This window comes from Rattus rattus, chromosome 18 (genome assembly GCF_011064425.1).
Source record: "Rattus rattus isolate New Zealand chromosome 18, Rrattus_CSIRO_v1, whole genome shotgun sequence".
Classification (NCBI taxonomy): Eukaryota; Metazoa; Chordata; class Mammalia; order Rodentia; family Muridae; genus Rattus; species Rattus rattus.
Window position 1 is genome coordinate 33,158,366 of NC_046171.1, and position 25,332 is coordinate 33,183,697.

The 25,332-nt window shown below is 44.0% G+C and overlaps 1 protein-coding gene across 1 annotated transcript; it reads left to right on the plus strand.

Moving 5' to 3' along the window:
• The first annotated feature begins 6,039 nt into the window (after positions 1-6,039).
• On the plus strand, positions 6,040-17,699 carry Gja1 (gap junction protein alpha 1). The gene is made up of 2 exons (XM_032888757.1): positions 6,040-6,262; positions 15,713-17,699. The coding sequence occupies exon 2, from the start codon at positions 15,726-15,728 to the stop codon at positions 16,872-16,874; it is 1,149 nt and encodes a 382-aa protein (XP_032744648.1). The 5' UTR covers positions 6,040-6,262; positions 15,713-15,725; the 3' UTR covers positions 16,875-17,699.
• The last annotated feature ends 7,633 nt before the right edge of the window (positions 17,700-25,332 follow it).

The following is a 25,332-nucleotide window of genomic DNA, read 5'->3' on the forward strand; positions in this document are numbered from 1 at the left end:
TCTGATCTCCAAGACCACCTGCATACATGTGTACACACACACACACACACACACACACACACACACACACACACACACTAAATCGTAAAAAGTCACAAGGACCTTGCAGCCATATGAATCCTGCTACAGTAATTTTTCAGCCTTAGTCATCGGAACCTCTTCAGGCTGAAATATTTCTAATGCACAGAGAATTTATAGTTCTGCGACGAGAGATTTCTTGGGAATAATTGTGTCGCTTTTTGTTGGCACTAAATCAAAACTTCGTGAAGCTTGGTGCCATCATCACAGACACCCATGGGATAAAGCTGAGATAGGTCCCGCTTCCTGTGTCCCAAAGCCAGCTCAGACATACAACAGAAAGGCACTTTAACGACCTTGGCAAGTGGTAGTGTAACCAAGCGCTGTAAACATTTCATTTGGGAATTTTTATCTCAGCTGACTCTTAAAGCAATGTTAGGTCAGTCTGTCTTTCCTTCCTTCCTTTTACGTGTTATTAATTCGATTCAATACTTGTATGAATAGTTTTCCTCTTGAACGTGTTACTTCAACTATGTACTTTCATTCTTGAACACAAGGATGTTTTTCGACACACAGACTCTTCTCATGTCCCCAGCATGGGATGCAATGTTGAATATGAATGAACTTATGGAATATGAGCTGATGGCAGGTATCACACGAGAGCGCTAGCTCCCTCAGTACTTTAGTTTTTTCAGGCAGGGTTTTGCTATGTGACTCTGGCTGCCTCTTCCTTCTCAGCAGTGGAATCAAAGGTGCGTGCTCAATGACTTCCAGATAGTTGAGTAATGTTCATGCTAATCAACCTTAAAATAAGGTCTTAAAATATTTTCTCTCTTGGTAGATAATCAGCAGATGAAAATTCCAGGTATAGTCAAAATTGAGATGGTCAGTACAAATAGCCCTTGGTTCTTTTCATTTTAAGGCAGAACCAAGATAGACAGGGAAAGTAAGAAAAACTCTCAATAGTGGGAGGGGGGGTCCCTTTTTATTAAAGCTACTTTTACCTTTAGTTACGCAAATGTGTGGTGTGTTAATATATGAATACAAAGTCTGGTGGTCAGATGACCTGGGTAAGTGGATGTTGCTTCTCTTTATGGAATGAAAATCTGGTCATATGTAAAATCGCCCTTGTTTTGAGCCAGGCATGATGATACTTGCACGTAATCCCAGCACATAGAAGATCAGGAACTCAAGACTGGCCTTCCCTACATAGCTTGTCGATGGTTAGCATGGGCTACAGAAAATCTTGTCACAAAACGAAACTAGCTCTCCAGCTTTTACTCCTAAACTATTTTTTTCCCCAGGGGTTTGGAGGTAGACATATTGTTTATAAGATTTTATTCCTATTTATTTATTTAGCACATGTATATATGGGTACATTCATACCAGAGTACACATGTGGAGATCAAAGGCCAAATTACAAGAGTCAGCTTGCTCCTTCTACAATGAGGGTCCTGAGGAATCAACCTCACTTTTACCCACTGAACTATATCTCACCAACTCTCTATTCATGGGATTGTTAAAAACAGTACCTCACTGCCTAATTATAGAGGGAAAAGATCGTGGTCCCTTTTAAAACACAAAACTAGTATTCTTTTTATTCTCCTTCTTGTTATTTGCTGCCTTTTCAAAATTCTCTTCAGAGAATGAAAAGACTTAAGCTCAACAATGTTCACTGTAGCACCGTATTGATTCTGACTGAAAAGATGGCTCAACAGTTAAGAGCACTGATTGCTCTTCCAGAGGTCCTGAGTTCAAATCCCAGCAACCACATGGTGGCTCCCAACCATCTGTAAACGGGATCTGAATGTCCTCTTCTGGTGTGTCTGAAGACAGCGTCAGTGTTATTCAAGTACACTAAATAAATAAACAAACAAATAAATAAATCTTTTTAAAAATTCTGTCACTGGCATCTGGCTCAATTCTTAAGACCCGGTAAATATTTGCTGCATAATTAGATGTAAGCGTCCTAAAAGATTAACTGAGCTTCATTAAAAAAAATTATATCAAACAAAGATTAAATAGATAACAAGTAGTTTAACAGTTACAGTCTTTTAAAGCGGAGTTAGAGTTTGTTGAATGACGCCTGTATATAGATTAAGAGAAGGGCTGGGAGGAAGGGCTCCTAGGTCTACGAGGGCTGCCACGGTTGCTTCTTGGGCTGTTCATTTGCACTCTGTACAGAAGATGGAGCCAAAGACATATTTATCCACAACTTCTCTCCCATTTGCCCAAACAAAGCAAAACAAAGCAAATTCTTCCTTCCCTTTTATAAACACTTTTTTGGGTTTAGCTTCAAAGCCACCTTCACCGGGAGGTAAATGGGGGACCCATTGAAATTTTACCTAGATGGAGTCAAACTCTGACCTTTATGCTTTATGGCCGGAAGCTAAATAAATGGGGAGCGAGGTTTCGGCTACAGGAATCCTCGGGGGCTGAAAAGGAAGTGAATTGTCAGGTTTCAGAAACTTGGTTGATATGGATTCTACTCTACTGCAATTTGTTTTTGAATCTGCTTGTCTCCTCAACCTTCACAGGAAGATCCCTTCCCCGCCGGTTACCAGTTTAGGTAAATTATTCCTATATGTGCAAACCATTGAACTTCACGTTCCCGTCCACTCCTTCCTTGCGGACTAAAAAACTTAAGTTTAAATTGAATTTCGATGCATACAAAAAAATTATTGTGGTTCCGAAAGAGGAAAATATAAACCGGGACGGCTGCTCATACCAGCATCCCTAACACAGGAAGTAAGGGGGCGGGGTCATGACTTGTTTAGTGAGACTTTATCTCAAAATTTAAAACAACAACAACAAAAAAAAAACCCTCAATATCAGAAAAAGGTGTCTTTAATCAAAAACTGGCAGCAGACCAGCTGGGGATAAATATTGACTCAAAGATTGAGCTGGAGAAGGAGAGAAAGCAAGGAAAGGAAAAGATAAAATAATAAAATCTGAGCCCCACTGCAATGTTATTCTTAATCCTCCGGGTCTTCATAGGTCTGTCTTCGACAGATCCATCTCCATTCCCTAGGAGATACGTATCAGCTCTTCAGTCAGGTGAGAGATAACCTCTCTCCTTTTGGAGTGAAACCACCTTCACTCTCCCATTTCCAACCGCTCTACCCCCACACTTTATTTTCAGTAAGGTCTGCATTCGCCCTGGTTGTCAATGAATAATTGCCCTTTCGGAGTTAAAGACCTAGAAAGCCTCGGGCTACTGTTATTTTCCTTAAAACTAAACCTCCTCCCAGCCATTTTGAATGCCTTGCTCGTCCCGACCCTACTGGCTTTTGTCATTCTTTTCTTTGTGGGCATTAAAGGAAACCCTTTGGAGATGTGTGCTTTGTCCTGGAGATTCACGGCCTACATTCCTTCTTTTAGCAAACGCCTTAGAACCAGTGGCCTTGACTGCCCATTCTTTGCAGTTAAACAGAAATCTTCACACAGTTTTAACCAGAGCACCTTTACCCACAGTTGAGATGCCTCTTTGCCTAGGTATTTTTGCTCTCCATCACAGGGTACTCCCTCCTCCTGTGTCTTCGACGGCAGGTCGAGCTCCCCCCCTCGTCCCCCCCCAGCTTCCTTTTTTTTTTTTTTTTTTTTTTTTTTTTTTTTTTTTTTTTTTTTTGTGTTAGTAATATTTTCCCTATTAAATTTCCAAACTTGCTCTCCACTTTCTCCTGCCTCTAGATTTTCCGCCCTATCAGTCCATGAACAGACTCTAAGGTTTCTGCTCCCTTTTCTTCTCTAAGGTTGGTGCATTCCCAGCTCTCCATTCTAGCCCCCCACTCAATACCCTCTTTACAGCCGGTTTTTTGTTGTTGTTGTTGTTTAACCTCGACACTGGGTTTTCTAGTGTGGTTGAGGACTGCTTGAAACTCTTGTCAGTTGATTGTCCTGCCTTACCCTTTCAACTGACTGGGGCTATAGACAGAGACCACTGTGCAAATCTTTCTTTAAATGAAATAAAATTTGTTTTTGTAAAGAGGGGAAGAGGAACGGGGAGAGGTTGATTCATGGACTCTAAGTTCTACTGAGGTTCTATATGTGTGGTGTATTAAGAATGGGTAAACTAACTATGGATGGATGATGATGCAGTGTTTCTAAAAAAAAAAAACCTTTAGAAGTCTGGATATTTTCCCATAGACAAATTATATTATAGGTATTACAACAGACAAATATTCTTATACTGAGTTCAACACCACAAATTTTACACTTGTATCAAAACATCATATAACCCCAAACATTACATGCAATTCTTACATGTTTTATCAGTTAAAGATAAATTTAATAAACCAGGTATGTGGTGCTCACATTTAATCCCAGCGCTGAGGAGGCAGAGGCAGGCAGAATTCTGGTCTACATAGTGAGTTCCAGGAGAGCTATGCAACGAGACCTCATGGTTTAAAACAAAAAAGTAATTAAATAAATTTAATAAGAACCAGCAAGATGGCTGAGTAGTTAAGGTGCCTGTGGTCAGGTCTGACTATCTACGTTCACTTTCCAGATGGAAAACGGGGACCAACGTTCATAAGCTGTCTTCAAATTTCCACTTGCACACACACATATGAATACACACAGTTGATAAATACATGTTTAAAAAGTCTAATGTCACATCTCTGGACATAAAGCATTGAAAGTCAGATTATAGTTTCTGCTTCTGTCACATTGTTTCCCTTCTTTAAGTTAAAGACAAACCTCAAAAGTAAGAGAGCACTCTGGGGTCTTAAACTGTGAGATTTCAAGTGGTGCTTCCCTAGGCATTCCAGCCAGGCACGGGAAAGTGTTTCCACGAAGTCTTTGCCATCCTTTGTTCTGCTGTTTGCCTTAGAGTGAGATGCTCAGCACCGTCAGGTGATGCCTGAACAAAGGCCGAGAGATTTCCCTGCCTAACCCCGGGAACACCGCTGAAGCCTGTTTACGGCCCTGCCTTAAGCCCTCTTGGAGGACATCTGGGAGCCCTCAAAGGAGCTGCCCACCCTTAGGAATGAGGTTATATGACTCAGTCCTTCATAAACCCCATCAGGTATGATGAGAAAGTCATGAAACTGTGGGCAGGCAGTCACCAGGCAGACGTCTCTCCCCTGGATGGGCTTCCTAGGGACATGATCGAAAGAAAGGAGGAAGTTTTCAGACTGGCTTTATGCTAACACAATGTATCTGGAAACTCTAGTCTGCAGTTAGGAGAAGGAGGCGGAGGAGGAGGGGGGAGGGAAAGGAGAGGGGGAGGAGGAGGGGGAGGGGAGGAGGAGGAGAAGAATAAGAATTCTGGCATCTTCCTGCCGATTTAAATGCTAAATTGTAGTCAAGAATAGGACTGAGATAGGACATTCACTTCCTCGCAGACTGGGTAGAGGTCAGTATCAACGTTTCAGTCCAAAGTTACCTACATAATATTTTTCATAATACATAACATCTACCTTCCTGTTCTTAATCGAAGGAATACACAAAACTATCTAAAGCAGCAGAGAAACCGAGGAGTAGACATACCCCTCCACCGGGGCTGGTTGTGAAATGCCTTTCCCATGCCCACCGCCTTTTTTCCTTTGTTAATTGTCCGTGTTTAAGAGGAGGAGAATTAGGTCATAAGAAAGATCACGCACACCCACCTCAAGCTTCACACACCTTGGGCAACGCAGAACAAGTCTGCACGAGTTGACCTTGCCCCCCCCGCCCCCATTTTTATTTATTGTAATTTTTTTTTCATTTAGAAATTGTAACACGAAAGGTACGTCTTCTCCCTCCCCCTGGTCATCCCCTGAAACAAGCCCTACACCCAACAGTATTTTATCTGTGAGGAGTCACAGCCCTGCAGTGGCCGGCGGACAGCTAGAGCTGTTTTCTCATATTTTTTTCCCTTCTCGTCAGCACATTCAAACTACAACTTTATCTTGACCAGGTTGCTTCTTTTGCCTGCTCAGCCCCACGTTCGTCAGCCTCCTCCCCACCTTCTCCCCGCCTTTTCTTCCTCCCTCCCCTTTCTCCTGGCCCCTCCTTCCAGTTGAGTCAGTGGCTTGAAACTTTTAAAAGCTCTGCGCTCCAAGTTAGAAAAACGCTTTTACGAGGTATCAGCACTTTTCTTTCATTGGGGGAAAGGCGTGAGGAAAGTACCAAACAGCAGCAGACTTTTAAACTTTAAACAGACAGGTCTGAGAGCCTGAACTCTCATTTTTCCTTTGACTTCAGCCTCCAAGGAGTTCCACCAACTTTGGCGCGCCGGCTTCACTTTTCATTAAGTGAAAGAGTAAGTTTTGAAAAAAAACCCTCTTTTACCTAATAGCGTCTCTTTCTGTAAGGAAAACTCTTGCACTGTGCTTTGTAAACGCGTTGCGTCTTTGGCTTAGGATATCTTTAAGTAGAACGATGGTCTTCCAAGTGTCTTTGCCATTTCCACGTGCTGGTTTATATTTTGATTGTTTAAAAAGTTCCGCTGCTCGTGCAACAGGTAAAAGGCTCAAACTTTTTCCAGCTAGAGCGAAGGACCAACTTCCTAGACTTGGTTCTTTGTTGTGGAGCCTAATTTTCACTTTTCTGTAGTCCCCGATGGAGAAGGTGCTGCGGTGGGAGGGAAGGGGGGGGTCCCCTCCGTCCACTCTGCTTCGCCTGCTTCCTCTAGTGCAGGACACTGCAGGCTTTTTCCTTTTTCCTCACGAAAATCCCGTCCGCTGTTCTACAGCCTTGAGAAAGCTGGCTCCTTTTGTAACAGTGCTTTGTTGAGCCCCTGCCGCAGCAGTTGACTTCCACGTGGTTCTCCCTTAGCCTTTTTCTGGATTAAGCCAGAAAACACGTAGATCGGGGTGCTGCGGGTAGGGTTTTTAGACCAACAGTAGTTACTTTGTGCGAGCCAGCGCGGTGCTCCGGGACGAACCCCTCAGCCCACACAGCCAGCTTTTTTTTTTTTTTCCCCTCCACGCTGGCAACTGCGGGCGCGAGAAATCTTGAATGGGTGGTGGTGGTGACTTAGGGAGCGTTAGAGGAACGGGCGTTAGAAACAGTGTGTGGCCAGGGTGCTTTTCCAAAACCAACTGCTAAAACCCGAGCTCCTAGAAGGAATGGGGAAAAGGGAGTTTTGGAGCCGCGCTTTAGAAGGGGCTGCCCCCTCCCCACCCCCACCCCCCTTCGCCTGCCTGCCCGGACCTGTAGGGACTTCAGAGCTGTTGGGACAGTTTTGAATTAGCTTCCAGAGGGTGCAAAGCACTAAGCAAAAATGATGTTAACGTGCAGTTTAAAGGGGATCCGTCTTAAAGCTGTTCTTTTTTTTTTTTTCTTTATTTTTAAATTGGTAACACATTCTGTAAAGCACTTTGCCCAGTCTTCTTTCTGTCCGGCCTAAATCCACACCGAAACGACTCAGGGTGGGTCTGTATTTTTGTTTGGTTGGGTTTTTTTTTTTTTTTTTCCCCTGTACCAGACGGGCCGAGTCCTTTTGAAGTGAAAGCTTTAGGGCAGAGGGTGGCACGGGCCCTTCCTGCCCAATCTTAGCATCATCCCGGGCTCGGCTCCCCGCAGCCTTCCGGCTTCGCGGTCCAGACCGCTGCCTGCGACGGAGGGGGGTTGGGGGGGGAGGGGAGGCGAGCCTCGCGGCCGGACGGTCAGAGGCAGCAAGTGGTCGACTTTATTAAAGTTGTCCATCTGAAGTCTCTTCCCCTGCCCTCCGAGACGCCTTTTCGTGGTTTCTCTGCCTAAACTCGTCGGGTGGCTGAGTGGAGCCCCCGGGAAGGTCCCCTGAACACCTAGGGAGCCCGGGTGCTGGTAAATGCACTTGTAACACTCCTGGAAACTCTTGAAATTCCCCAAGAATGAGGCGGGGCGGAAGAAGGAGGGGCAAAGAAGACCCTTCGAGAAACCGTGCGACAGCTACTGACGTGTGCTGAGGCAAATCCGTTCAGGATTGGGAAATTCAAACCTTGACTTCCGAGCAGAGTTCTCCCCGTTAGTGCCCTTGGGTCCACCCAATGCTCACTGGGCATCTCTGGCAGAGCCTTGGCCGAGCACTCGGCGGCCCGCGCCCGGAGGTGAGCTTCCCTTTCCCTCCCACTACTGGGTTTTGAGGAGCCTACAGGGCAGATTTTGGAGGTGGGTTTGATTTCCTTTGTTCCCCAAGCAGAATAGTAGTGACTGGAAGGTAGTGAATCTTACCAGTCCAAAAAGACCACTGGGCAGCAACCTTGAATGGTCAGTAGTTTCCCATGAGGAAGCCTGAGTTTAATTTTTTCTTTTTTATTTTTATGAGGATTGATGAAAATAAAAGTGTGTTAAAGTAAACGAGGGCATAGACTGCGGGGGTGGGGTCGTACTAGTTATTTCTGCTGGGTAGGCCAAGTTGTGTGGAAATGAGCGCATTTACAGGCTGTACCTTCTGTCCTGGAGAGGTGTTGAACTCTGAATTACTGGAATGCACTCCCCGGTGTGTGAAAGCTTTGTGCATCCAGATTCGGGTACAGTGGGCTACCTGTCCCTTGCTGGGGTTCCAGGTGGTAGTGCTTTGATACTCCACTGTCTAAACACACACCACATAGATGTTCTTCAACGTTGTCCCATCATCCTTTGAGGTTGGGATTCTTATTATTGCTGACCTTCCACGGGGAAATGTGGTTCTAAAGCCAGCAGCAAGAGGGGAAGGCAGCGTAGGGAGCCAAGCTTGGTTGCTTAGCCGTCTCCAATTCCTGCAGAGAGAAGGGATAGCAGATACTCTGCCTTGCTTTATCACCGTATTGCAGAGGTGCAGTTCATGTGAATTGTAGAAATTTGTATGCCCCGAGGGAAGGGAACTATAGGAAAGTCACCCACTGATTAATACCTCGAACTCCACCTATCCTGATCTTCTACCTTCCCTTCATGATTCTGTTTGACTTCTGATGTGTCGAGGCTTATCCAGCTCACTAAGGAGAGAAATAATCATCTTGGGTGTGTCATCCACGTCTGCATTAAGTGTAGATGCTCCTCCCAAGCTTAAACATTCCTAGCTGCTTCTAAGTGGGAGGGTACAGATGTGTGTGTGTTGAATTCTTGGGAGAACTGGTTAAAATCTCCACTTTCCACAACCGTTAATGTACCATAAAGAGATGTGTGAGCAAAATGCCTTTTGCCAAAATCCAACCATGATTAGTTCTTGAAGTAGCTGCCTAAATTCACGTCTCAATTTTCTGGTTGTCTACATTTTTTAGAAACTCTGTTGTTCCAAACAGTTCTAGTTCTGCTTTGCTGCAGGAAAAAAAAAAGGATACCAAAACTAGAAGGCAGGATGAAATAAATTTACAGTACTTTTGAAAGAAAGAGCTAATATTTTATCATAGTCTTATAATCTCACTCTTGCTTATTGAGGCAAATAGAGTCAAGCATACTAAGCCTGTTTTACATTGACCATGGACTTGCAGGAATGTTTAGTGAGGCTATCTGTTTGGAGATGGGTAGGAGAGTAGAGGAAGATGAAATAAAAGAAAAATGTTTTTTGAAATTATTTGGGCGACAGTTAAATGTGGCTTCTGATCTGACACTAGCCCCCATCCCTAAGGTTCACCATCTTCCTTTGGGTGGGGTGCCTTAACCACAGTTTGTCCTGTGGAGTCTGGTGTGTTTTGACTGTGTACAGAGAAGGATATGTAGAGAGAATAGGACAAAGAAGCCGAGTGGTGGGGGTTGGGGATTTAGCTCAGTGGTAGAGTGCTTGCCTAGCAAGCGCAAAGCCCTGGGTTCGGTCCCCAACTCCGGAAAAAAAAAAAAAAGAAGCCGAGTGGTGTTTCATATCAAAACCTGTGAAACTAGGAATATTAAGAAATTCCTTACAAAAGCATTGGGATACTCTCGGCCCTGTGTGTCAGAATTGGTAACAGCAATGTTTAAAGAGTAGGTTTCATTGACAAAAGAGCTAAACATACTCACCTGGTGTAAGGCTACAAAGGTTGAGTTTGATCTGATCTGGAGAATTTTTCTGTGGGGCTGGATTCAACTCACCGTGTTGCTTGTGGACTCAGACTGTAAAGGTACTACATTTAAATAACTGGTTAACACCAGTAAACGCTCTCCTATTCAATACCATTTCTCACTTCATCCTTGAAGTAAACTTTTCAAGCAGATGGTTGCTGTGACTGTCCTTGTGTTAATTCATTAAAACACTCAGAACTGGGGGGGGGGAGGTTGGAGCATCTCTCGGAGGGTCTTAACCACCATCGAGGTCTCCTTGTAAATCTAAACAGCTGGAGAATGATTTGAAGCATGTCTTTTCAACCAACAGCAGTCTCTTAGCAAACTTGGAAATTTTAGATACTACTTTAAGCAGGGGAGAGAAGGCAAGCAAAGCAAATAGCCTTTGCCTTGTGTAGACAAGTGTTTTGTCTGAGTGTATGAATGTACACAGTGTGTTCCTGGTGGCTACGGGTCCAAAGACGGATTTTATCCTCTGTAACTGAAACTATGCATAGGCATGTTGGGAGCCAAACCTCTACCAGAGCAGCAAGTGCTCCTAACTAACTGCTGGGTCATTTTTCTCCAGTCAGTCTCTCTGGCTTATTAAAGGAAGTTTTTGCTCCTTTTGTTTTGTTTTGAGACAGTCTTGCTTTTATAGACCTGACCCTGACCTTAAATTTGTCAGGATCCTTCTGTTTCAGCTTCCTAAGTGCTGAGATTACAGGCGTCAACCGCCCTGCCAGATGAGAATCCTCTGAATTTCCTCACAGACATTTAAAACATTTATGTTGTGTGTCTTATTCCTGGGGACTGGGGGTGTAGTTGTGGGAGAGCAAGCTCCCTCACAGTTCTAGAGGAGGTTTCTGACAGTAAGCAAATGCATGTTATGTGGCATAGAGGAAAGCTGTTAAAAAAAAAAAAATAGGACAGGGGAAACAGGAAATTCCGGGACCTGGGGAAGGGCTATTTCATTAGTTCCTGCTCAGGAAAGTTGGCTAATGAGGGGAGAGACCTGAAAGGACAGTACAAATGCAAATATTTTGGCAAGTTGGGGAGACGGGAAAACTGAAGAGAGGTGAGTCAGGCTAAATGCTGGGGTGCTGAGCGGAAGCAGTCTCAGTCTGATTTCATCAGGAAGATAAAGCTTATTTGCACGGTACATTCAGGTATGTTAATTGTGTATGAGCTTAAAACTGACAGATCTGGCTGCGGTTGGAAGCGAGGAGGAAGGGTCACAGTGAAGCTTTTGGTATGAGGGGCAGGTTTCCTTGTAGAAGTTCAAGAAAAAAAAAAAAACGGCAGGAAGGATTTGCCCTTAAGTTTTAGAGGCATGCAATAGTTTGCACTTGGCATACAAAATACATAACAGTGGAGCTGTTATGGCACACAACTTTAGTTTCAGAACTTGGCAGGCAGAGGCGGGCAGATCTCTGAGTTCAAGACCAACCAGGGACACACAGAAACCCGGTTTACTAAACAATGATGACAGGAAAACCCACCATGGTGCTGGAATAATTAATCTCTGCATTTGGAAGGCTGAGGAGGGTAACCACCCAGACACCAGTTTGAGGCTGAGGCGAGGACACTGGGGATAATGACAGGGCAGGGTGGGAGCACGCACAAAGCAATAACCTCCTCCATTAAATTGCCCATTAAGTGGCTTTAATCAAGAACTTCTACAGGCATTTCCTTGTGCGTTTTTAGATGAAGGACCTTCATCTAAATTCACTTCACTCATCCTGAGATGATTGCAACCTAGGCATGGCGGGCAGATGGTGGTGCAAACCTTTAATTCCAGCATTCCAGAGGCAGGGCAGGCCGCCCTCTTAACTCTGAGGGCAGCCTGGTCTACATACTGTGAGACCTTGTCCAGAGAAGATTGCTACTAGCTGAGCGTGCTAGCATACACTTGCAATCTCAGCACTTGAGATAGAAGGAGAATGGGGGGGGGGTTCAAGGTCACCCTCAGATGCAAAGCCAACCCTAGGGCTAGAAGTGGGCTGCGTCAGACCCTTCTCAAAGGCTATGAAATCTCACTTTAATAACCCATAATTTTATTTCTTATCCAGCATTATGGTTGTCTGTTGGAAAGTCTGTACAATTAAAAGTCACTTGTTCTGATCGTGATGATGTTGTAGTACCAGCAGCGTGGGCTTCACCTGCAGCTTCTGTACGATGATTTGCTAAAACTCCAGGGAAAGACACAAAGTCACTAGTTTTAAACTCTCAGATGTAAACTATTTTGAAGACGACTCATTTAGGTTAAACAGTTTTCATTCCTGTGATCTCGCAGTGGGAAGGAGTAAGCGACCGACAGAACCAGCAGATCCAAGAGTGACCTCAGTTCACAGGTGCCTAAGAGCTGCTGTCCCTAGATGCTCTGTGCCTCAAACTAAATATTTAGACGCTCTGGCCCTCTCTCCTTCCCAGATGTTCCGCCACTCGGAAATATTTTGGGCAGGAAAGCACCCAGGCTTCGGAAGAGCCCCTTCACCGCCTGGGACATTTGTTTTAAATAGTAATGAAAAAGAAAATCAAAGTCTGATTTCCCAGAGCTCCCCTTGCAGAAGTTCAGATTCAATCCACTCTTGAGGGACAGGCGTGTGTGTCAGCAAATGCTGCTGTGTGACTGGTGTAGTTGGAGAGAGCTACTTGGTAAAGAGAGCAAGTGTGTCATCGGGACGGTCACACTGTGTGCCTGGGGCATCTGGACTCGGGGATTGTGGAGAACTGGCAATCAATCTAACAAAGGATGCCAAAGGTTCTAGAGTGACCAACGTGGTCACTGCCAAAGGGATAACTTCTGCTAGGGGCTGGAGATCTAGCTAATTTGAGCACTTGTTTGGGCCTGTAATCCTGGTAGAGGTTTAGGCAGGAGGACCGTGCCCATCCGTCTATGTCTAGCTATAGGTTTTGAGGATAGCCTGGGCTACATAAGGCTGACTCAAAAGAGGAAATAAAAATAAACTGTATCTGAGAATTTTGGACAAAGCGTTAACTTGGTATAATTGTAAAGGTTCAATCTGAGCATCTAGAAAGTGAGGGCACGGAGAAGCCTGTTTCCCCATGTGTCAAATAAGGCGTGTGCCCATCTTGTAAGTGTAGTTTATACCTTGAAGAAAGAAGGGAAGAGGGCAGTGCCAGGGACTCTGGGCATAACTAAGCCCTTTTTGTTATGAAAGAACATTACCGTTTCTGCTAAGAGCCAGATCTGGTTGTGAGCGTCTATATTCCAAGCATTTTGCGGGTGAGTAAGGTGGAAAGTTTGCCACATGTTTAAAGCTAGCCTGGGCTACATACCGAGATAGAATCTAGTCAGTAGTATCTAGCAAGGCCTCAAAAGGCCATTGTGCTGAAAAAACCAAATCCTCTTTTCTTTTTTTTGCTAATATGGGCTGAAGGAGAGCCACAGCTAGCGGATGGACCTGTTGATTGGTGGTAGTGAATGGCTAAAAGCCCAGATGAAACCAAGTTTGAAGTCACAGATGAGGCATTGCGTTATTTGACTACGATAGTGGGAATGACAGGTGTCTACATGTTACAGGAGCTAGGGTGCCCAAATTGGATAATTCGTATCTTATTCAGATGAAAGACTGTAACGACTGTAACTCATTAATGCAAATGACTATTGCGTGGGTGCTTAAAGAAAAGACAGCTTTGCAATTAAATCGCTGGTGCAATAAAACGAAGAAAAAATTACCCAGAGAACAGACTGGTGACCCAATTCACAGGCCCGGGCACTGGGGATATTTTAATATTTTTTGTGGAATGTCAGAATTGTACAAAGGCAGGTTTCTTACTCCAGAATATTAAAAACTTAATAATGAACTCCCACCAGCGCCCCTCAACTGTGCTTTACTTTGAAGGACAAGGAAGCACTGGGTAAATAGAGGTGCGTGTTGTGCCCACTCTGTCCTGAGCGTGCTGCTTGCTTGATCTCCTGCTGTATGACCATGATGAGATGCATGCCAACTCTGTTTTCGCCACCCAACTCCCCAACGAGTGTATATCTGAGCAAAAGCAGATGACCCTGGCAGAGTAGTGCAATCTTTACAAACAGAAGTGGGGCCAATTTACACATCATCACATAGAACTGTCTGGATATGGCTCCAAAAGTTTTTCTTGTTTGTTTGACCCTGTGGACTACCCTTCAGTCCTAGTCTAGTATTTTCTGTTAAATTAGAGGCCCTTTTTATGTTCTCGAACCATTATGCTGTCCATCAAGATTAAATTATTCCCTTCTCCTCAAGCCTTTCCCTGGCTGTTGAACTCTGGGCTGGGCCAGCCTTCGCTCCTCTCTGTTTACACGTCATATACTAATTTCACTTTCCCAATTGTCATTTCCCTGTCTGAAATACCTTCCAAAAAGTACAAGAGCCTTTTTGTCTACAACTTTTCAGTTGCTGGGATGAAAATACTACTTGCACGGGCCTGCCCACCCACATCTCACTGGTCTAGTTTTGGCACGAGTCTGGCCATCTTCAAAGGCACCCATGGAGTGGGGAGAGGTTCACAACCCTACCTCTCCCTCAGAAGCTACAGGCAGTTAATTATTAGATCTTTGACTACATCTTTCTGAAAGGCTCTGCTGAAAAGAAACCACCTCTGTGCCTAATGCTTCTTGCTTTGACCCGGGTTACAGGGCTTAACTCTGTTGCCCTTGTTGGCCTGGAACATTGTATAGACCAGGCTAGCCTCATGAGTGTAGTGATTCTCCTGTTTGTTTCTATATGCTCAGTGCATAAACTATAGGCACGAGCTTCCACCCCTGGCTAGGTCCAAGGGTTTACACTGGCTCAGGCCCAAAGCTCAGTAAAGAACTGTTAAAATGTAAAATACCAGAAGATGAAAAGCATTCTTTTTTTTTCTTCCTTTATTTTTCTCAAGATGGGTTCTTTTCTGTATCGCCTTGCCTGTCCTGGAACTCACTCTGTAGACCAGTCTGGCCTTGAACTTAGAAATCCACCTGCCTCTGCCCCTCAGTTGCTAGGGTGAAAGGTGTATGCCACGCCACCAGGCTGAGAAAATATTCCGACATGGTCCCTTTTTGTTTATCAAGCTGTTAAGTAGAACTGAGACAAATTGAACTCAGTTGAAACGTGTACATTAGTCAGGAGGTTTTTAATGGAGACCGAGTGTCAGGGTAGCCTCCTAGGAAAGAAACCGAGTATGGGAGCGCATGCCTAGCATCTTGGAAGGCAAAGATAACAGTTGGGCTAACAGAGGAGAGTCATCAAAGAAAGAAAAACATATGGACGAACTTAACTCAGAATGTGCACAAAAAAACATGTTTGATATATCGAGGAGAAACAGTTCGGAGTAAAATTGGGCGTAAACTGGTATAGCCTAGCATCTTGGGCAGCACGGTTGGTTGTTGAAGGTCCTTAGATCAATCCTTACTTAGATGCCTATACTTTCATGATAGAAGTCAACGTTTTGCTTAGGCTGGTATACAGACCCTTAGACTCTCAGGAAAGAACTGTCCCCATTTGTCAGTCAAGTAAAATGAGCGAAGGCCTGTCAGGCCACCTGAAAAGGTGGTGTCCAGAGGTTGGTAGTGCATGTTGGCCTTGCTCTTCTCCCTGTAGCTGGGCACTGTAACTTTTCTGATTCAACTTCATCTTTGGGAAATGCTGCCAGACTTGCACTGGGATCCTGTTTTGCTTTGGGTTGAATCTGCCTTATTTTGACTGACCTCCCCAAAAAAAGAAACTATATATATGAAACCATCAATTTACAGTCTATAATCAGAGTTGTTTTCTTGGTTTTGTTTTTTGTTTCTTCTTAGGAGGTGCCCAGACATGGGTGACTGGAGTGCCTTGGGGAAGCTTCTGGACAAGGTCCAAGCCTACTCCACCGCTGGAGGGAAGGTGTGGCTGTCAGTGCTCTTCATATTCAGAATCCTGCTCCTGGGGACAGCTGTTGAGTCAGCTTGGGGTGATGAACAGTCTGCCTTTCGCTGTAACACTCAACAACCTGGTTGCGAAAACGTCTGCTATGACAAGTCCTTCCCCATCTCTCACGTGCGCTTCTGGGTCCTTCAGATTATATTCGTGTCTGTGCCCACACTCCTGTACTTGGCCCATGTGTTCTATGTGATGAGGAAGGAAGAGAAGCTAAACAAGAAAGAAGAGGAGCTCAAAGTGGCCCAGACTGACGGGGTCAACGTGGAGATGCACCTGAAGCAGATTGAAATCAAGAAGTTCAAGTACGGGATTGAAGAGCACGGCAAGGTGAAAATGAGGGGCGGCTTGCTGAGAACCTACATCATCAGCATCCTCTTCAAGTCTGTCTTCGAGGTGGCCTTCCTGCTCATCCAGTGGTACATCTATGGGTTCAGCTTGAGCGCGGTCTACACCTGCAAGAGAGATCCCTGCCCCCACCAGGTAGACTGCTTCCTCTCACGTCCCACGGAGAAAACCATCTTCATCATCTTCATGCTGGTGGTGTCCTTGGTGTCTCTCGCTTTGAACATCATTGAGCTCTTCTACGTCTTCTTCAAGGGCGTTAAGGATCGCGTGAAGGGAAGAAGCGACCCTTACCACGCCACCACTGGCCCACTGAGCCCATCAAAAGACTGCGGATCTCCAAAATACGCCTACTTCAATGGCTGCTCCTCACCAACCGCTCCACTCTCGCCTATGTCTCCTCCTGGGTACAAGCTGGTTACTGGTGACAGAAACAATTCCTCGTGCCGCAATTACAACAAGCAAGCTAGCGAGCAAAACTGGGCGAACTACAGCGCAGAGCAAAACCGCATGGGGCAGGCCGGAAGCACCATCTCCAACTCGCACGCCCAGCCGTTTGATTTCCCCGACGACAACCAGAATGCCAAAAAAGTTGCTGCTGGACATGAACTCCAGCCATTAGCCATCGTGGACCAACGACCTTCCAGCAGAGCCAGCAGCCGCGCCAGCAGCAGACCTCGGCCTGATGACCTGGAGATTTAAACCGGCTTGAGCATCAAGCTGTCGATCGATTATGGAGGAGAAAAAAAGGTGCTTGCAGAACGTGCACCTAGGGTGTTCATTTTCGTTCCCGTGGAGTTGGTACTCAACAACCTCAGCAATGAGGCATAGAAAACAAAGACATTACAATACCTAGGTTCCTTGGGGGGTGCTTGGGATAGCTGGGCGGAACAGGTGGGGATAAGGGAGGTACACATTGATATTTAATGTAGAAGATTCAAAGAACTTAAATTCTAGTAAGAGTCGCATTGGGTGAACGTAGATAAGGGCTTTCTCTCTCTGCCCCCACCCCCAAGTGAACCTTAAGAATGAGTCTGTGTACATGAGTTGAGTGAGTGATAATTTTTTTTTTTTTTAAATTTTGTTTTACTGAGATTCTGCGATAGCTTTGAGCAGAAATCCAAGTCCTCCACATAGCGTTTCCTTTATGAAAAGACAGATTGTCCTACATCCTCCTCCAAAAAAACATTCCAGTGTTTAAAAACTTGCATTTTGCAGGTAAGCTTCCCTGGTCTACCCCTCCGGGTGTGAGTGGACCTTGTGTTATTTGCTAGACACGATTTTCATTCTTAGTATCAATCTGAAGTTCAGACAAGACTCAAAGAAAAACGACCGCCCATGTAGTTACATCTCAGTGGGCTCTTTGCTGAATCTGTCTCACCTTTGTGCCTTCCAAACATCATCCTCGACTGGTCCTCGCCCTCGCCAAACGGCTTCTATCAACATTTTTAAAACAGTCATAACGTCATTTTTAGTTTAGTTTTTTTTCTTTTGAGTTAGCATCAGGGAGGTGAGCCATGCTCAAGATTTAACAATCGCTTCTACGTGTGGGTGTGCGCATGTGTAAGTGTGTGTTTTGTCCTTATTGGTACAAGCAGAGGCAGTCTAGACTCACAAATACAGATTTGAATCTAATGCACACAGTGTTCAAATTTGAACCTTCCTAGTGGATTTTTGTGGTGTGGGCCAATGCGGTGTTTACATTATAGACTTCCTGCCGTGCAAGTAAAGCACAGTTTTTCCCTGAAAAATTTTTTTCCCAGGTATTCCATTATGGATACTGGTTTTGTTAATTATAATTTTTTTTCTCTCTCTCTCTCTTTTTTTTTTTTAGTGCACATGTAACTAATTTATTTGAACTGTATGCTAAAGACACCTACCAGATTCTTCAAATGACTTTTTTTTAAAAAAAAAAAGCAAAACTCATCACGGATGATTGAAATGTCGAGTTATCATGTGTTTCCCTCTTGCGCGTCAGCTACAGAAAAGAGTTTTTGTACAATGAGAAACTAATGTGTTTGACATTCCACGTTAAACTGCTGTCGTGTTCGGCTTCGTAGCATGTAATGTAGACCTAGCCCATCCAATCATGTGCTCGGGAGAGTGTTCTTTATCCAATAAAGTTTTAATTTAGTATATAATAAAGATAGCCTGCGTGTCTTGTATGACTTAAATCGAGATTGCCAAAAATAGATCCGGTGATCATAGTGCCTTGGACTAACGAAATTTACTTTTATTTTTTAATGGGTTTTGATGTTTTGCCTGCCTGTATGTCTGTGCACCATGTGTTTTGCCTGATGTTGCCTGCATGGCCCGGGGAAGTATTAAACCCCTGAGGCTACAGTTAAGGATCGTTGGGAACTGCCACGTGGGTGCTGGGAATCAAATCTGGCTCTTTGAAGAATAGCCAGTGCCTCTAACCACTGAGCCCTCTTTGCAGCCCTAAGATTCCTATTTTAAAGAGTAATTAAGAGAGGTGGCAGAGGGGTTTTTGTTTGTTTGTCCTGAGTACAATCACCATAAGCCATGCTCTGTGCCTCATCTTTGAACAGAGGAAATAAAATATCCAAATGTTTAATTTGGACTACAGTTTCACTCCACATCGGGCCCTCCCAACACATGCACAGAATCGAACCTAGGTTGTACGCAAGCCTCTGAATTTCTCTTGCCACAGCTTCCTCAATACATGGAACTGTAAGCCAGGCCTAGTGATTACAGTTTTGGGGGAGGCTAAGCCCTCACATAGCTTTAGCACTGAGGTGTGTCCCCATCTGCACACAACTTTAATGAGACTTGTTAAGTTGTCCGCAACTACTGTAACTAGATTTTGGTGATCTTATTGAAAAATCTTGTGACGGTAACTTGCTGGTTACTGTGGGTGACATCTTTAACCCTGCACTCGTGGGTAGAGAGAGATAAATGAATTTTTGGGCTTTGGAAGCAAATGTGGTCTACAGTGCTCTCCAGACCAGCCAGGGCTACATAGACCAAAAACCAAGCAGACCTGAAGGACCCACGAAAAGTCAACCCTGTAAGGGGAAAGTGACTCTGGTCAGTTGATACTTCAGCCACAAAATGCAGTATCAAGAATAAATAAAATGTAAATGCCAGTAATATCAGCATACAAAGTAGCAACCAAAATAGTTGGGGGTCACCACAACATGAACTGTATTAAAGGTTTTGCATCATGGGGAAAGTCAAGAACCGCTGTTGTGGAATGTGTGCCCAGCCTTTGATCTTCAGTATATAAACTTGGAAGGTAAGGGAGGAGGATCAGAGGTTCAAGGTTTCGGGGACTGAGGAGGAATCATAAAAAAAAAAAAAAAAAAAACCCTTCAAGGTGACATAATGGTATTCAGTTGTACTACTTTTAAAAAATAGATGTTTTTAAGAAGTTTATGGTCATTCTCAGCTACATAAGGCTGAAACCAGCTTGGGATCTATAAGTATGAGACCCTATTTTCAAAAGAACAAAACTCAAGAAGACAGAACTAGTCATGCAAAACCACTGTTAGTTAACATTTCTCTCAGCATGTTAAAAGCTGTAGCTATACAGGGAGCCCCCTCAAAACAACTCCTCTTGGTTGCATCTCAGCAGAAGAAAGCAAGAATACTTAGGTCATGGTGTGTACAAAGTTTGAACATACAGACATACATGAAACAGGGTCAGATTTAAGGATCATCATTTTTATAGTCCTCGGTGGACATCAGAGAAACCTTAATTTGTAGAAGAAACAACTTGGTATACTCACAACTACCACCTATCAAGTGTTAAGTAGGAAATGACTGAGTGGTTTAGTTCCTGTCCCCAAAGCATACAAATTGAATCTTTACAAATATTGGAACACTTATGTTTGTTTTATTTTTCAAATATACACAGAGATATGTTTTCTGGGGATTTTTGGGGGGCAGGGGGAGGCAGGAAAGCCATTAGAAGCCAACTGGGATAATTTAGTTGAGTGTAACTGAACGATAACTCCAGAGTGACGTAACACGACAGTCCTGCCCATAGTCACAAGGCCACGGGTTCAATCTGTCATTACAATTTTTATTAGTACAAATTTATTAGTGTTATTTATGTGTATGTGAGTTTATGGGTACCACATACATACAAGTACCCACAGAAGCCAGAGAGCATCGGAACATCTGTGAATCCACAGATGTGGGTGCTGGGAACAGAACACAGGTCCTCTGCTGAGAGAGCTGTTAAGAGCTGAGAAACAGCCCCATCCCCAACACACGCATGCACACAGACACACACTGCCGTTTTTAAAAGCTGACAGAATTGACTCATGTCTTTAGAAATTAGAGGCCCAGTTCAATTCCCTTATTTTATTCGGTGAATTTTCACATTAGTCTCTGGATGTTGGGGTTAAGCTTCCAGGCCAAGGGCTGTTCCTTTACCGTATTTTGTGAAAACTGCTCAGCTTCTCCACCTGCCCAGGGGGCTAGGGCCCCACCCACACGTTACCTCTTCTAAAAATTCCAGACGTCTTCAAGTTTCCAACATGCCAAAACAGCTGAGCTTTGTGTTTGGAGAAAGAAAAAATAATAATGAAGTTGGAGAGCTTATTACAATCTTAAAAGTGAATTTTCTCCATAAACGGCAGTGCACCAACAGTAGGAACATGTTTATAGTCTATTGGCTCTGTGCTTCTGTTTTTACCTTCTCTTGATGGAGGCAAATATAATTGCGCCCCTGACATGTCAGAGTTTGCAGCTGGCAACTTTCAGAACGCAAGAGGAGCCATGGAACAAACCGCACAAAACACTGCATGGAGAAGGCAAGGAAAACAGGGGAGCCCGTGGAAACGATGGTTCATTTGGAGGTGTTCAAAACGGTGATATTTTAAGTTAGTTCTTGTTTTGTTTTATTTTCTTAGTTTTTTTTTTCCCCCTCCTGATCACCAGATGTTTCTGGGAAATGACTAAATGCTTACTTGAGCTCTGATGTGTAGAGAAATTTCAGTGCCCACACACTTTCTTGCTGAATATAAACAGGCCTGGGAGGGACCCCTCGGACTCCCAACACATACCCATGGAAAGCCAAACCCTCTGCCCCAGGCATTTAATGCACTGAGACACCTGCCCCCATACAATGTGGTTCATAATGGGGCCTATCTGAGAGTTTCTGCTGCACCCTTTCCAGGTAGTTTTAACTATGCTGACCTCCAGATTTGGTAAATCCGTATCGGAGAGGTTTTCCTTGCTAAGGTAGCAGAAACTCAGTCGATTATTTTGCTTTATTAGTAAATAAAACCAGGCACGCACGTCTTTAATCTCAGCATTGAAGAGAAGCAGAAGGGTTCGAATTTTTGTGATCTTGAGGATAGACTGTTTTACGTAGGGAGTCTTGGTCGCAAAAAGAAGGAGGAGAAGGAAGAGGTAAGTAAACACTAACGCCAGGCTATCGGGACACATGCGTAACCTCAGAGGGAAAAGTTGACGATGGAGAATTCTAGATGGGTATCGTGGTGGGTGCTTTTAATTATAGCACTCAGCAGACAGGGCAGGGCATGCAGAGGCAGATTTCTGTGAGTTCCAGGTCAACGAAAGATGCAGTGAGACCTAGTCTCAAAAAAAGAAAAGCAAACAAACAAAAAACAAACAAACAAACAAACAAAAACAATGAACCACACAAACAAAATCCACATGAAACAAATCAAGACAAGACAAACACAAACCTGGAAGTGCTAGTGAAGATCACACACAAGGGGTTACGCTCACATGCCACATACCCGTGCACGGCACGTGTCTCCATGCACATTCAAACAAGCATGCATACATGCATGTTATAAACATAAAAGAAGTACATTTTATACACACACACACACACACACACACACACACTTCTACAAAAAAAAAAATCTATCCTCACCTAAGTAGATAGTTTGGCAGGTAGAGGTCGCAGCTTGCCAACCTAGCAACTTGCCAGTCAATTTCCTGGAGCCTTGCATGATAAAAGGGGAGTACTAACCCCTGCCCTGTATTATCTTCTCACCACAATAAAGTTGCAGTGGCAGGAATTCTCACACGAATAAGCAAATACATAAATATATATAAAAAATGACACCATCTTTAGTCACAAACTTAGAAAATTAATCGAGCTTAACTTGAGGCCCTTTAGAACCGGAGGGCAAACTATCAATATTTGTTAAACAGAACCCGGAGCCTCCTACGTAGCCGAAGTGGCAGAGTCTGAATCCAAAGCCTAGCAAAACTCTGCTCCTGACACGGCCGTGGCTCAAGCTCACGTTTTCCCTGCCGCCAACGAAGAGCCACTAGAATGCAATCTCATTGGAGCGGTTCTCTCGCATGCGGACCTCAGCTCACAGAGCTCCTGACTATCAAGAGGACTAGAAGGGTTTATATTCTCTGGGAAGTGACAAGACTGTGGCGGTGGGACTTGAGCAGCAGAGACAGGAGACAAAGGTAACTCCAAGGCCAGCCTGGGAGCCTAGTGAGCTCAGCCCAGCTGGGGCCGGGTAACAAGAGTCTTTCAAAACCCAGCAAAGAAAAGTAAGCATGGCGGAACATGCCTGTGCCTGTAATCTCAGGATGAGGGAGGTGCAGGCAGGACAGACAATCAGAGGTTTAAGATCATGCAGAACTGCATAGTGATGTGGAAAACAACAGATTTGTCTCACGAACAAACTAACTATCTAGCTATATAAATAGATAAGAAATATCTCGGGAGAGCCATCCTACCTTCGTGATTTTCATATTTTAGTGAGGCTGAGAATGGTGGCCTATACCTTTAATCTCAGCATTTGGGAGGCAGAGGCAGGTGGATCTCTTGGAGTTAAAGGGTAGCCTGGTCTATGTATTGAACTCCAGGACTATGTAGAGTCCATGTCTTTTAAAAAGAACCGTATTTTAATGATACTAAGATAGGTTGTAATTTAAGCCTAACTACATCTGGCATTCTGTCGTGAATAACTCAGTGTATGTCAACACTATTGCAGAAGCCAGGCATGATGCATGCATGCACACCTGTAACTTCAGGGCTCTGGAGGTAGAGGGAGGAGGACCAGGAGGTCTAAGGCAACCAAACCAAACAACAGCAACAAAAGCCAAAGCCTTTATAACTAAGATGCCCCTGGTGTATTTTGTAGAACTTACAATTTATAATGTTTACTTCATAGTTCAAAAACAAAACCAGCAGATAGGATTAAGTATAACACAGCCGAAGTTATCATCACTTCGGACGAAAAGCTTCCAATCTGTTATTTTCCTCCGCTTGTGTTTAACTGCTTGAAGCTTTGCTGGTCTCTAATGGTGTGGAGAGACATGATAATTTCACCACACACATGATTGTTGCTGACCTTTATTTTCTTTGTGTGTGTGTGTGTGTGTGTGTGTGTGTGTGTGTGTGTGTGTGTTTATGAGTATGTTTTTGTGTATATATTTGGGTATGTTTGTGTGTATATGTGTTTGTGTGTGTTTGCTCATATGTGTGTTTGTGTGTGTATGTATACATGTATTTGTGTGTGTATGTTTGTATGTTTGTGTGTGCTTATGAGTATGTTTTTGTGTATATATTTGGGTATGTTTGTGTGTATATGTGTTTGTGTGTGTGTGTTTGCTCACATGTGTGTTTGTGTGTGTACGTATACATGTATTTGTGTGTGCGTTTGTGGAGTTAGAGTTCTATAACTAGCTTCTAACCTTAAACCTACAATTGAGGTTTAAATGGATTAAACATGAAGCTTTTTTTTTTAAAAAAAAATCAAGTTCTTTCCTTTTTCTTGATCATATTTTAGAACCATCTTTGATTAGATTCCTGTGGCTCATCTGTGAACTCAAGCACCCTTCATGTAAATACCTCGACACCCCCACATCTCAGCCCCACACATAGTTCCCTTTTAAAAACAAGTGCCAAGTGAAATAGCTCAAAAGTAACTCTGGGTAATCCAGCAGATGTTTCACCTTTGTAATTAAAGCATGCCACTGGGAACCATCAGAAACGTGTTGAATTTTTATCTTCCCTCGGGTTCTCACTTGTCTGGGGGACTTGAAGTATTTCCTAATTAAAGAGAACGAGAGAAGCAGGTGATCATTATCTAAAACTCCAAACGCAGCAAATGTGGGAACGAGGGTACTGCTTGGCGTGTGACCAGTGATTTCAGTCAGCGTTAGAGCAAGCTCAAACTCTAAACTGATGATTCTCCCTGATAATAAGCTCTTATGAGTGGGAAGAGCTAAAGAGGCTGTAATATAAACTGGGCGAGTGGCACACACCCCGAGTCCCAGTTTGGGAGCTTGTAGGCAAGAGGATCAGGAGTTCAAGGCTAGCCGAGGTTATATGCTAGGCTATCTTAAAGTGTAAGTATTTGACTTATATGATACAAGTAAGTGAATTAGAGGAGTTTTCAGAGTAGGAATCTGTTCACATGAAAATACACTGAAGTCGAAAGAACTAGTTGCCATGTGTACTGAAAATCCCAGTACTCGGGAGGTAGAGGAAGATGGAGGATCTCTGTGAGTTCAAGGCCAGCCTGGTCTATATAGAGAGCTCCAGGACAGCTTGGACTACAGAGACCCTATCTCAAAAAACAAAGCAAAATAAAAAACTGTTTTAAAAAAGGAAGGAAGGAAGGAAGGAAGGAAGGAAGGAAGGAAGGAAGGAAAGAAGGAAAGCAAATTGGCTAATATAGACATTCTGATAGAGAGAAGGGGAGAAAAGGTCATTGCACAGCTGTTGTGTCAGAGACATCTTTAGACTTGCTGTTTGTGCCAGCAGCGCGCCTGTTTGAGAAGTAAAGCCTTAAAGGGAAATGTTCAAGGCCAGGTTGGCTCAGTGGCAGAGTTCCTGCCTTATAGGATGCCCCAGTTCTGACTACATCACAGGAGAAAGAAAATTAACATTCCGTCATTTTTCAATCCAGTCTAAGACCTTTACTAAACTTACAGTTAGTGGTGGCAAAGGTGACCTTACGATTCATCCCAGAATGCAATGGGTGTCTCAGTTTTCATTAAAATATTCGTGAATGACTATGTGACTCCGCCCCCACGACCTTTTCGAGGTGGCTACGTTAAAGGCTGGGTGTGTTGGCAAGAGTTAGAAGCATGCAGATCTTCAGGGGTTCCAAGAATCCCAGGGCTTCTGGGGGATTTCCAAAACGCGCATGACATAAATTAGCCCCGTTTTGAGAAGTGT